Here is a 14719-nt window from a genome sequence, read left to right as displayed (position 1 = left end):
GCACACAACTCCTTTCATTTCTTAAACAGGCAGCTCTCTTCCCTCAAGTTCAGCTATCATCATCATTTCATCCATCCCCAATGAATCAGGAGGACAAATTAATAAGATAACACTGGATTATGTGACCTAAAAGAAGGAAACTTGGTTTCTCCTAGTCAATAGCAGTTTTTGATTAATCCAGCTTTTTCCTGCACTCACATGGGAAGCAGATCACTCTAATTCTTTTAAAGCATTAAAAAGGGGATCTTTTTATGTATTTACTGTTTGGAAAATTATTTTATCTTAAGGCTGCACTCTTACCATTGTGGAGGGCAAAGATAAGATTGGGAAATGAAGAAGTCTTGTGAAATAAAGTTGTTTCACCTTGCAAAGACAACTGCATGCTTCCATTACATGATCTAAGTTCTTATAATACCTTGATATTGGATGCTTCATCCTTATGCTGAGAATTTCCATGGCTCTGCGTTTCAGGCACAATTTTAAACCTTTCAAAATGTAGTTGCTCTCTTTGATATGAATGTGCCATGTTCTCTGATGTAGGCTCATAGGTCCAACTAACTGAAAGCCTCAATTTGTGGGAAGAAGAAAAGCGAGGCTGGGGACACAGCACAAACGGTGTTTACGCCACTGAAGTTCTTTTGAAATGGAAAGGCTCTGCATGAAGAAGCGAACAGTTATGCCACTGCCTCGCCAATTCCAGTGAGGAGCTCATCTTCAATGTAGTGTTCAACGTAGGTGGCAAAACTGTAATTTTTCCCTTTTTTGAAACTATTTTTTCTTCTTTTATTTTTGAAATTCTCATCTAAGCGACAGTTTCTTGTACTATAGTGACTCCTGCTGGGAGAGGTAAGTTGAAGTAGCTGAAGGTCTCTTACAGATATATCAACTCCCGGCCAGTAAAAAAGATGTCCTAAACGCAGGAGATGGAGTTAAACTGTTCCCCTACCTTGGACGCAATGGCTTCTTTCATCACTAAGAACAAACCCCTAGGTTTTACAATTGAGACTGAGAAACTAGTACAGTACTTGTACAATTTTTGATCTACAGCATCACGACGTGAAGCTGCAACAATTAGATGTAAAGGGTCCATTCATGAGGAATAACATCACTTTGACCCTTTGTGTTAGCTCCTACTGCTAATCTTTCCATAAGCGTGAACTTACTTTCAATTTGAAGAAGATGAAAAAGTCTTTTGCAAAACCCCAATACTGTTTTCTGATCTATGTACCTGAATGGAGAAACGTAGTCTTACCTCGTTTTTTTCCACTACAAGCCAAGCTACTTGTAATCCTTCCAAACCTTTAAAGGGGACCTCCCTTGTTAGCATCTCCCAGAGAACCTGGAACAAAAAGAAAATGGAATTTTATTCTTGTACTTTATATTTTTGGTATATTACTGAAACTTTATCTAATATTTAATTGTATCCAATTACCAGACACAACCAACCCCATCTGTAGAAACTTGGACAAAATATATATTGATGCATAGGACTTCTTTCACATATTATATACTTTCAATGTTCTTTTTTTTTTAATAAAGAAACTTAGTTGAGAAGTTAGACTATATAGAGCCACACTTAAAATTTTATGAAATTAATGGGCCTGAGTGATTTGAGTTAATCTCACGAGTTACTAGAATTTTCACATATTCCCACAGATTAGATTTTATGTTTGTTACAAAAAGTTAAAACTTTTCCTACTTTCAATTTCTGATGCATTTCTGTATAAGATAATAAACGGAAATTCAACTATGTTTTTCAAAAGTTCAATAATGGTCTCATAAAAAAAAAAAAAAAAAAAAACCTGAGCCCACAATCTAAATCATGGGCAAACCTATCTACACCACAATGGGAAATATATGCAAAATTATAACATTTAGATTTTGTGTTTTGGACAATTTTCTCTCAAAATGAGGCAGTCTAAAGGATCCATTCTCAGATACCTATAATTTATAATATCATATTCTAAAATGTAATAACATTGTAGACACATATAAGCTGAATGTGTATATGTGCATTTATATGTGTATTCATCTTACACAATCCTCGAGATCAGTACAGTGAATAAATCTGACCTGCAATGCCCAAAGTAAGAAAACTGGTGCTAGAAAAGTTGTTGAATTTGGTTTCTCTAAACAGTGAAAAATGAAGATTTGGAAACACAGTTATTTTCTCTGTTTAAACAAATGTACATCCAAAATTTGAGTCTACCAATACTTTATAAAGTACAAAATCAACTCAAATTTTATCAATAATAAGCATAATAATAACAACCACTGTCATTTACTGAGTGCTTACTATGTTCAAAGTTCATTGTCAATCTCATAAGTTGGATATTATTCTCATTTTCTAGGTGAGGAAACTAGGATTTAGAAAGTTAAGCAAACTTGCCCAAAGATACTCAGCTATTAAGTGGCTGAGCCAGAATATGAACTTGCTGTCCAAAGGTCAAACTCTAATCCCAGGTAATTCTAGGGAAGCGGAATCTGCAGTGCTCAACAGGGTGCAACGTGCCACACTGTAGGTATGCAGCCATGGCAGCAGTGAGTGAGGAGAGTATTCAGTAGTTTAGGTTTAGATTTCCTTCATTCAAAACACAAAAGCCCATTTAAAATGAGAATATAAATGACGAGTGCTCTATTAGGACAAACCTACAAACCTTTAGCTGTACATTCACTATTTCCTCAGCCGGTGCTTAGGCTCATTCGAGCCACAACATGTTAAACGAATGCTGGCTAATATGAAGATAATTAGCAGGAAAATCAGGGAAATTGGCAGATGCTGCTCAAGCAGGAGAAAAAAATCCAGTGAAGCCTCTTTGGGCTTTTAATCAAGTGTGTAAGGTACTTCTTTAGAAGAGCTACTGAATAATTCTATTTGAGTCACACAAGTGATTAGGAAAAGGTAAGGGTTATCCCAGAAGGGGACAATTCTAGTGGTGGCTGTAAGGAAGGAAGGGTGGGAGCCAGCACAGGTATGCAATCACCCTGACAGTCCGCCTGCACCGGGGATGGTGGGGGGGTGGCAGCGAGAGAGCTGGCAGGAAATGAAGCCCCTCAATTCACCACAATTACCACTCCACTGGTGTTGGGGATGGGAGGGGGAAGGATATGAGGAGCAAGTAAGTTAATGAATTTGTTATTCCTAAGGAGAATGGGAACAGGGAGTCAGCCTCAAATAAATCCATTGCTCCAGATCCCAAAATGTTCAGATGAGCAGTCTTGCACCCCCTCCTTTCTTAGTTCGTCCTGCACACACCTTACATACTCACACATGCGTGCATACATATGAGCACACACACACACACAGACACACACACACACACACACAAACTGGATTTTGCAAGGTAAAATGCAACACCAAGAGTGAGAAAACTATCACAGTGCTATATATTCTTCATTTCTTATTTCAAAATACGCTGCTGGAAATGTCCTAAATCTAGTAAGATCCAAGTTATACTTCTATAAGAGCTCTAACTCTGAAAAAATAGGACAGTCATTTCACCCTCTCTTGGTGTCATAGACAAGCAACCATAGCTGATGTTGGCACTTTATGGGTGTAAAACTGGAGATGGCAGAGTGAACCGCTGTGAACCACCACGTTCTGAAGCCCAAACAGGGTCTTCAGTTTGATTCCAGTATCAGCACATCTCATGATTTCCTTTTATTAATTCTTCATATTTGGGAATGTACCAAAAAAGTAGGTGGTATGAGACAGGATGGCTTTTCCTACACTCAACAAAATGGCATTTGGCACAAAAAACTAACTATGCTGAGGAAGTCACTTGGAGGTTTAAAAATATATTAAATGATGCCTTAAAATACCAGTCAGGAGGATGCAGGCCAAATATTATCGTGATCTTTCACCTTAAAAATATTTTCCAACTCATTGTATATTGGGACATCCTTATACTTCAACTATGCTCACAGGAAATTTTCTATTTTCAGTTTAGGAACAGAAACTTGGATGAGGCTGTGGACTTCTCCTGCCTTTTCTCTTACAAACAATAAAAAGCCATTACCTGAGCCTAGCTGGTTCTGGAACAGGGCTCACAGACAAGCATGGCAGAGGGGCTGTCTCTTGAGCTACTGTTTTCAAAGCTGGTTTTGGCTGAGAAGCCACATGGAAGCTAATCCTTTCTGCATTGTCATTAGGATGGCTTTGTTTTTATAGGGTGGTGAGACCTTGTGTTCTCAGAAGGCTTATTCTTTCAATGCTTTTCTGAAGCTTTTTCTTTTCTTGTGGATTACACATCAAACGTACTTTCCGGTTTAGTCCTTCAAGAGAAGTTATCATAAGAGGGTAGAAACATCTCCTTTCATCAATGGAGAGAGAAACAACTGCCTGCCTCACTATGTTTATCAGCTTAGAAACAAAGATCACAAGATCCCTTTCTGGCATTGGGGGCACATTTGTTTTAAGGCCATACAAAGCTAGTTAGTTTTGCCAGGCGTTAAGAAACAACACAAGTTTATGAATCTGGGGAGGGCTAGTATTTTTGAGAGTTAATAGAGGCTAAATTCTGATAGAAAAAAATTAAAAACCAAAAGTAAAACTACATTGCATTTTTGAGGTTTCAATAAAGGACAACTCTTTTCTGTGCATCTGCATGTGACTGCTGTGCAGAAGGGGGAGGTTTCAATCAACAGAAGAAGCTGTTAATGAACTATGGGATGTGTTATGCAAACAGATGCTCCTACTGACAAATGAGTCCTAGCTATGTACTTCTTTTTAAAAGGACATCAAAAATTTCTAAATCACATTGTTTTCCTAGATAGGTACTATTTTCAAAGTTTGTGAACCACGCAAGTCCAAAACTAACATGGCCCCAACCTTAACAACTGTCCTTTCTTGCTCTTTGATGTAATTTCTACTTTGAACCCATAATGCTTCCTTCATGAAAAAAAATATTGTGCAATTGTTTAAGCCAAAGGGTTCTGGGAAAGCATGTCTATATTTCTTCTTTCACTAATGATGTTTATTCAGAACAAACAGAATGAGAAGGGGTCAGAATTAAATACAATCCTGAATTCTTATTTATAGTTAAATTAGTATTTGTACATTTTCCTGAATGGAATTCTGTTGATGGGAGTTCTCTGCAATGAGGCAAACCAGTATCCTGCACAAACCTCTCTAACTTCAAGAGAGACAAATAACAGAAGCTGTTTTAAAACAGTCCTTAAGGAGGCATTTCTGTTCCCCCTAGTTAAGGAAGGCTCCAGTATGAATGTGGATACTGTCACATGGTAGGGACCAAGAGGTTCTGTGGAGTGACATCTGGCATGCAAAAGTCGAGCAACCCACGGAGTGTACCACTGGTTGGAGTAAGTTAAACTACTTGACAGAATGGCTTGATAAGCATTTGTTAAATTCCTCCCTCAAAACCAAATCAAACCAAGCAAAGATAGGGCCAGTAAACAAGTACATAGAAGGCCTAATCCACAAAGAGATCCACACAGGCCCTTCTGGAAAGTGGAGCCCAGTCACCTGAGTGAAAGATTTTAATGAAACAAACTGAACACCTGCAGCTGCAGAAAGGTAGACTAAGACTGTGCTTAAGAGAAGTGGTCAAGGTATGACAGGGACTGTAAAGACACAGGAAAGATCCCAAGCTCTGTAAACCAAAGTCACCTCTTGACAATTTTTATGGTTTATGTGCAAAAAGGCATTTAAACTTCGTTCCTGTAAAAAAGGCTATACTTCAGCTAATGGAAAGCAGGTGGGTGATGGGTGCATTCACATCAGAGGCCTGGCAACTGAAAGGTTTTTGAGAAAAGGTAGCATGGGCTTTGTTTTCATAAGTAAAATAATATTATGAATAACTAATAATATGAGAATAACTTATAGTTATATCTTTATGTCAAAAATTTCTAACAGGGAAATTCTAAGACTTGAAGAGAATTTTCAAAGTAAAAGCACTGCACATGGGCTTGTAGAGTGAGAAAAATGAACCTCAAATCTTCTAATTCATGTAACTATGCAAAATAATTTAAAAACCATGATCATCTAAATATGTTTATATATTTTTATAGGCACATGCACATGAAAGGAGTGAGAACCGGCCTCCTGTTGAATCGCTATTGAACAGTCAGCTGGAATAGGCTGCAGATGAGTCACGTTGATTATCTTTCCAAGTCTACTTGTTCCACAGAGGAGCCTGCAAAATATGGTCTGCTAAAGAACATGAATGAGCAGGATTGTCATGTTTAAAGGGTTTGTAAAAAAACAAAGAGGACTATGAGTGGCCCTCAAAGCCAAAAATATGTACTACATGGTCCTTTGTAAAAAAGTTTTGTTACCTTCTGTTTTGGTACCAGTGAGTAGCCTACATACAATTTAAATTACCCTAAGTTGGTGTCCAGCATAGTGCCTAACTCAAAAAATAAATTTTGCTTAAAAATGAAGGAACATAACCTTATAAGAGAACAGATTCCCATTTTCAGAATCCTCAGAAGAGGAAAGTATGATGATTAAGGTATAGTAACCTTTGACACAGACCTATTTTAGAATCCAGTCTCCTCTGGAACTTTCCTTTTATTTTATTTTTTTCCCTTTTTTCAGTGAGGATTATTTCATCACTATCTATAATAGTGTACAGTTTTCATTCTTAGAAACACTAAGAGGAATTGGAGATTTAGTTTGATGTTACTGTTGTCTTTTAACCTTTAAAATTCTAGCCTTCAGCCAAAAACACACATTTCATTCTAGAAATGATTTTTTCAATAGCCAACAAAATTCATCTCTATTAAAGTAATTTGGTACATAGGCTGTGTTATGACTTAGAAAGATCTAGCCAACTGAAAAAGACCAAAGTGTAATGAAGCCAGCAGTAAATACCCAGAGACTGATTAAAGAAAAGGAACACGTTTGCCCATGTTGACCTCCTCTTATGCTGTTAGTAGTACCTTCAGTGAGAGTATACACAAGTTCAGGAAGAAAAGCATGCTGATTTGGGCCCAAACTGGTCTTCTTTTCCTATTATAATGAAAATGTCCTTTTAAGAAGTAATGGTACAGAGAGGTAGCATACATAGCATGAATACAGGGAGAAGAGATGCAAAGACGGGGAGTTCCAAATACTGTTTGGGATTTCTTATAAGGAATATAGCACTTATTCTCAACGAAAGGCAATTAGTGAATTCTCATCTCCAGCAAGAAGTGCTCCCACCTTGGGCTTCTTCCTCCAGAAGATCCCTCTCTGCACCCCTGCGGAAGCTCCTGTTACCTGACCAGCTGCCTCCCGTGGTCTCTAACCCCTGAGCACCCTACCCTCACTTCCATTCTTTGTTGCTCTATTCTCATTCTCCTGTAATGCCTTAGATTCTTGTTCCAAATGTCACTACTATTCTGTAACACTTGCAGCACACATCTGCTAATTGCCAAGTACATTTTCTTCTGTACTTTTAAAAACTCACTAATCAGGTTAATAGTTGACACTCAAAAGTTTTCTATTAATTAATTCACTTGGCAGATCTATTGGTGATTTTATACTGTTTGAGAAATCCATCATATGGAAGTCCTATTCCAAATGATCCATATTTCCCCTGGATACCAAAGATAGTCTTTGGTCGTACTTTCACCTAGCAAATAAGCACTCCACAGGAGAGCCTAACGACTGATATAACTCAGGTTCCATCTGTTTCTTGGAAGTGCTGCTGATTTCTTCTCAACACAGGATAAATAATTCAGATGCATAAAAGTGATAAAAGCACACATTTCAACAACTGGGAAGTGTTCTCCCCATGCCTCAGCTTCAGACATTCCTCCAAAAAAAGCAAAACTGCTCAAACAACACCAGGTTCAATTACGGGGTCTCTCTTCTCTAGGCTGTTTGCTCTCTGCATTTCCTTTAGCAAAGAAGAAACAAGAAATTAACTCACCACACCATAGGAATAAGTGTCACACGTTTCAGACACAGGGAGACTTTGTATAACTTCTGGAGCCATCCACGGGAAAGTTCCCACCAAGGACATGTGTGTTGTATGGTTATGGAACCGAGAGGCACCAAAATCACAGATCTGAGGACAGAGGAACCAGGATCAACTTTCTACTTAGTGACTAGTAAGAGAATTATCTGAAGTTAAAAAAAATGTGATTAAAAGAAAGAGTCCTACCTTCAATACTCCATCAGCAGCTATAACAACTAAAAAAAAAAAAAAAAAAAAAAAAAGATAAAGTATGACAGTCATCTACCTATTAAGTTGTCTTCTACTGAAAAAAGCATAACCTATTTCTAGCTTCAGTATGGTCAAACTTATCTGATGTTACAAAAGGTAAAATAAAAATATTTATTGTATTAACGATTTTGCAAAAGGGAGCTGACATTAAAAGTTTAATTCCATGAGGTACTGATTTAAAAGGCTTTTAAGACACTTGATTTATATAAATGTAGTACTGTCCAGTAAAAAAGGCACCAAATTAGAGTAGTTAGGAGAACCAAATTTTAACCTGGGTTCTGCTGGTTGAAAGCCAATATGATACTGAGGAAATCATTAGCATCATTACTTTATGGTATATATAGTTCTTTCTCCCAAGTGAAGAATAATTTTCTCTTTATTTTAATTTCCTCTTATATGGCATTATAGTTAAACATGATAGTGAGGTTTACTTTGACATACTCATAAATGCACAGAACGTAATTTTTTCCATTTCAATCCCCAGTACTGGCCTCCTCCCCTATCCCTCTCTATCCTATTGATCTCCCGTCTATTTATTTTTAATTGGTGCCTTATAGTTATATATAAAATTGGGATGCACTGTGATATATTCATACATGCACATGGCATAACTTAGTCAACTTTATTCCCCAGCTCTTCCCCCTTGCCTTTCCTTCTCCCTCACCCTTGGTCCTGATTCTACTCTATCATTCTCCCTTCTATTTTTGCAAGATCCCTTTTGTTTATTACTTTTTTCTCTCTAGCTTTTGCATATAAGAGAGAACATGACCTTTGACTTTCTGAGTCTGGCATATTCACTTAGCATGATGTTTTACTGTTCCATCCATTTACCAGTAAATGACATAATTTCATTCTTCTTTATGGCTGGGTAGAACTCCATTGTATATGTACCACATTTTTTAAATTCATTCATCTACTGAGGGGCACCTAGGCTGGTTCCACAACTTTGCTACTATGGATTATGCTGCCATAAACACTGGTATGCATGTATCACTACAGTATGCTGATTTTTTTTTTTTTTTTTTTATCTTTTGGATAAATACTAAGGAGTGGGATAGTTGGGTCACATGGTGGTTCCATTTCTATTCTTCTGAGGAATCTCCATGCTGCTTTCCAAAGTGGTTGTACTAATTTGCAGTCCCACCAACAAGTTTATAAGTATAACTTTCCCCCCATATCCTCACCAGCAATTATTGTTATTTATATTCTTGATGACTGCCATTCTGAGTGAGTTGAGATGAAATTTCAGTGTAGTTTTGATTTACAACTCCCTGTTTGCTAAGGGTGTTGAGCATTTTTTCATATATTTGTTGACCATTTGTAATTTGAAAAATAATTTTCTTAAATGCAGAGACAATGTTCATTTACTTACTTATTCATACATCCATTCATTTAACAGCTATTTGCTGAATATACTCTGGCAACAGTCATGAATAAGCTCTATAACAGGAAGGTGAATGAGACTGGCACTGTCTCAGCTCTGGTGGAGTTTATGGTCTAATCAGAGAGACAAGTAAATATCTATAATAAAGTGGGAAAAAAATCCATGAGAGAGAAAGAGTATTGTAGACCCAACTTACAGGGATATCTAAGTCTTCAGAGGTCAGATGAAATTTCCAGGAAGAAATGATGCTTACACAAAGACCTATAATATAGGCACTAACCAGAAATGAGGAGTGCTGGAGGAGGAAAGTATTTTTCTGGGCAGAAAGAACCTGTGCAAAACTTCAGGAGCAAAAGAAAAGGCATGGCAAATCTGGGAGGTAGAGTCAAGTTAAGAAGAACCCTTGTGAGAAATGGAAAGCCAACAGAGAATTTTAAGTGAAGGAAGGAAACGAGCAAATGTGCAGAGGGCAGACCGTGTTAAAGAAGAGAACCAGAGGTAAAGTGGGTGCTGTGGCATGCAAGAGGTTGTGGCCCAAGAGACAAATGAGGATGCCAGTACTAATGCTGTAAAAAAGGACAGGAAAGAAACAGAGTGAGTCGAGAAACACTAAGGACATAAAGGAGAAATTCCCTGTGGTGTATTTATACATGCTCATAGCATGATTTTTAAAAATTCATTCTGTATTTCTCCTCTTTTCCTGTCCCTTCTCCCTCCCTCATGATCTTCTACTCAACTGATCTTCATTCTGTCTTTACAGTAGCCAATCCTCCCCTCCTTCTCCTTTCCCTTATTTTGCTCTAGCTTCCACATATGAGAGATTTAACCCTGATTCAATCCCTGATTTTCTGAGACTGACATATTTCTGTTAGCACAATGTTCTCCATTTCCAACCATTTACCAGCTAATACAACAATTTCTTCTTTATATATAAGTAGAGAGAATCAATCAGAAATAAATTAATAGATGAGTCAAAGGAAGATCAAGATAGAGTCAAGGAAAGAGAAAGGGGAGCGGAAGGACAGGAAGGAAAGGGGTAAGAATGTGAACTGAAACTGAATTCCATGCATGTATGACTTGTTGGGATGAAACCAGCTGTTATGTTTAACTATAATGCTCTGATTTTTAAAGTAAAAAAAAAGAAGGAAGAAAAAATACTCAGGACACAGGAGCAGTGAGGCTGGATGAATAGCTGAATATAGAGGAGGAGGTTTCAAGGATGAAATCAGATAAAGGACTAAAACAGCTGAATGGCTAGAACAGGAGCTCTGGATTCAAACAGCTAATTCCATTTTATTTAACCTCCGGCTTGGGCAACTGTACTGCCACTCACTGCAGAGGGATGCAGGAATGGTCTTTCAGGGTTGAAGGAGAAGATGAAAAGATTAATTTGGACAAAATACATTTTAGGGTCATGTACAATGTCCACACAGATGTCTAATAAGCAGACAGTTCTGAAGTTGAGATCTGTAAGGGGGTGTTAATGTGTAAGTGGGAGTGGGAGACCATAAGAGGAGAGAAACCCAAGGACAGAGGCCTGAAGAACTGCTTCTGGTATTTCTTTGTAAGTCACTAGTCACTCAACGCCTTGAACATAGTAGATGAGCAGTATGGGGTTTTATTAGCTGCTACTAATGATTTTAATAAGTGGAGAAAATAATCTTTGAATGACCTCATATGTAGAAACACCCTTAGGGTAAACATGGTATTACATGTGTGCTACAAACCTTTGCAAATAAAAATGTAAATATTGCTAATATTATATTCAGTTGTTTTTGAAAATATCTCTACTACTTTATCTCATTGTAAGATTAACGAATGCTTTTAAAAAATAACATTATAAAAATATGTAACATAGAAACTGGAATTCTTGTTCCTTTTCCCAAGAAAAAAGGCAAAAAATTGAGTCTCTATTCTTTCAATGTGAGTTTTGTGCTCCTATCAAGTAACTATACAGATTATAATTTTAAGAAATGTTAACATTCTCCATTGTTATATGGTCTTCATAATGATAGCATAGACAAACCCACAAATTAGTTAATCTATTCTCTTGTGGAAGATTTAGAATATATTGAAATCAAATAACTTGTTGAAATTGAAATTCTGAGCATGAACTGAAAACTTGCAGTCATAAAACTCTGATACTTCCTAATAGATTCTAGTTTATTCCCTAATGATTTTCCTATCAGTCATCTATGTATCAAGAATGTTTAGTTCCAGTAAGCTTCTAAGATGAGTCAAAGGATAAGTGATGACTTAGAAGAGGGCAAGATAGTCAGGCAGAGTCAGCTGGCAGGGCAAGGTTGGGAGTTCGACCTGGACTCCTGATGAGTGGCAGCTGCCAACAAGTTCCCTTCCTTCCCATCTCTCCCACCCCTGCCAGACACACCTCACAGTCCTAAGTATGGGCAAACAGACCTGCCTCATTCCCTGGACCTCCTCCTCTACTTGCTATCACTACCCATTCTGAGGATCACACTACTATCAAACACTCATTTCTGCTGCACTGACCTAAAGATTTTCTAAAATAAATAATTCTCTTCCTTACTGCAAGTTGCTTGGAAGTCATCAAAATATGTAATTGATAGAAAGATTTTTTTTTAAAGAAGCAAACTCTGATGTTCTCGGCTACTTTTTTAAAGTAGCAAACTCTGATGCTAGTTCTGCTAAAGCTAAATAACCCTACTGCCCTTCTCCCATAACTTTGAAGTGATGTAATGGAAGAAGCACTGTTACCATTTCTACTTGAAGGTAATGTCTAATCCTGCAAGTTATTTTGAAATGTTCACTCTCCAAAATATAAAACATATAATCATAAATGGACTATAGAAAGTACAGAAGAAAAGAAGGGAAATAAAGGCCTTTATTTCCAAACTCCTAAGCATACTGATCATTTTTGGGCACTACTCCAGGTAATATTGGCATGGGTGACATAAAAATATAACATACAATGAAGAAGTAACAGAAACAGAACTCAAAAATGCTAGTGCAGAGAACCATGTAAAAATAGAAAACTAAAAATACATGACTACACACTTTGACCCAGCAATACCTCTTTTAGGAAATGACACCAGGGAAATAATTAAGGATGTGTTGAAAAATTTGGCTGGAAGGTATTAAACCAAACTTTCTTATCATAGAAAAAATGTAAACAATCCAAATTGTCCTCATTCCGACTGTGCTACATTCATACAGTGGAACACTGTGCAGACTCCTCAAACAATATAGAGAATTTTAATATTTATTAATAGTGGAAAAATTTTCATAGTATTAGTGGTAAGTCAAACAACAGATCACAAAAGATATATAAAGCATGATCCTTATTTCTACATACAAGTGCATGTAATCTATAATAAAATGTGTAAAAAAAGCATTTGACTACATTACCATTTCTTGACTTGAGATCTCTGTGAATCACCTTGACAGGAGCCTCCATATGTAAATAGTGCATTCCTTTTCATACAAGAAGGAAAAAAGACCTATTAATATTTTCAACATTACATCAGTATAACCTTGCATAATTTTACAAAGAATTCAATAGCAGAAAGTAAATCCATGTGTTCTATTCTTCCAGGATTGCTAAAACGGAAATAGGATATGACTACATTACTAACATTTATTTAAGAAAATTTATATATCTTAATCTCTTAGAGGATGGAATTTGATTGGTATGGCTAGCTTCTTACAATACCTAATAAGGCCGCCTTAGCTTTCTGGAGTTTGCACGAATACAGCACAGTAATCACTGCAAGAAGTGCTCTGTGACTAAGGTATCCCACTACCGATTGCCTTCTGTATCTGCCAAAGTTGTGACAGGCTTTCTTATTTGCATTTGGATGTCTCAGGTCTGCAGTTACCCAGGTGCAGCTTGGTTTATTTTCTCAGTAGTCATCCCAATAAGACCTAGGAATGAAGATAGGGTAGGACTGGGAGCCAGAAGGACTGATTAGTTATCCTGGTAAAGGATTTAATGATCTTAAGATAGAAAAATATATAGTAGTTACAAAATACTTATTTTGTAAACTATTTTCACTGGGATAAATATTTGAAATAATCTATGTTTAAACAGACTACAAAATTCTCTCCAACACATTTATAATATGAATCAAGATACTTCAGTATAAACTAAATGGATTCATTATTCTGAATTAAAAAGATAAATTTTGTGGTTATCTCCTTAGTAGTGTTTGACGCTCATATTTTTGTATTATCTATACCTTTAGGATAAAGAAAAAGAATATTTTCTACTGAGTATTTATTTCTCCAGTTCTCTGTTCTAAATAATGAAGGAAGAGCCCTTCCCACTGCCAAATCAAACAGGTTGCTTTTATCAAACAATTTAATAACTAGGCTTTCACTTTTTAAAGTATACAGAATATTTCAATTTTACAAAGGTTAATTTATTAATAATCCACTATTCTGCTACCATTCTGATTATTATATATTGAAGAATCATGAAAGAACAAAGAAAATAAGAAAAAAATAAAAATGTCATACAATGATATCACTGAAAAGGAGGAAGTTAACAAAAGTATTAGTAATTAAATGCTCTTAAGAAAGAAGCAACTGGGACAAAGGGAATCTCTTTTAATATGAAGTTCTACAGACTTCAAATCATAAAAATTCAATAGTTACAACATGGGTGACATTTAATAATCTTATGATCCAATTTCATAGTTACCTCTTTCTTGCTTTAGAATCAAATCCCTGAATAATTTTTCAGGTAGAATCTGTTTAATTACTATTAGAAATAATGACAGTTTCTACACTTGCTGACAAAGATTTCAAAAAGCACGACTCAAGTATAGAAGTTTAAAATACAGGCAATTTCTTCCTCATAGCAAATTATTATAAGGAAAAGTACCATAAATTATTTGTGTGCAATGTGTGGTACATACTTAAATAATATTTAGTGTACATATTACTACTGTAGTAGTCACAATCATAAAATTCTATTTAATTTGTTTTATAAAACCAACTATAATTCAGCCTCATTTTTATTGCAAACCATTTAGAAGGTTAAAAAATATGTCAATCAGGCTTAACATTCAAAGTTTCCTAAAAAAAGACCTGATGGTGTCACTGAAGAGACTTTTGGGGAGATTTGGAATCAATGGTGACATTTCAAGACTGGATCCAAGCTGATCTGCTTAATTGTTCC

General features: G+C 36.4%; 1 protein-coding gene across 3 annotated transcripts in view; it reads right to left on the bottom strand.

Annotated features, from left to right (window-relative positions):
- The window catches only part of MAP3K20 (mitogen-activated protein kinase kinase kinase 20), a 171912-nt gene that overhangs the window by 70151 nt on the left and 87042 nt on the right, over positions 1-14719 (bottom strand). For all 3 annotated transcript variants that reach the window (XR_013762996.1, XM_079135021.1, XM_079135022.1), the window contains exons 5-8: positions 12946-13011; positions 8112-8140; positions 7878-8015; positions 1253-1339 (exon numbers count right to left, since the gene is read on the bottom strand). Coding sequence is in view for 2 of the 3 variants with exons in the window: in XM_079135021.1 (XP_078991147.1) it covers positions 1253-1339; positions 7878-8015; positions 8112-8140; positions 12946-13011 (320 nt within the window). In the remaining variant the exon portion in view is untranslated. The remainder of the gene's footprint in view (positions 1-1252; positions 1340-7877; positions 8016-8111; positions 8141-12945; positions 13012-14719) is intronic.

Source organism: Sciurus vulgaris, assembly GCF_902686455.1.
Source record: "Sciurus vulgaris genome assembly, chromosome: 3".
NCBI lineage: Eukaryota > Metazoa > Chordata > Mammalia > Rodentia > Sciuridae > Sciurus > Sciurus vulgaris.
Note: the sequence above shows the minus strand (reverse complement) of the source record. Positions and strands in the feature narration are given on the sequence as shown.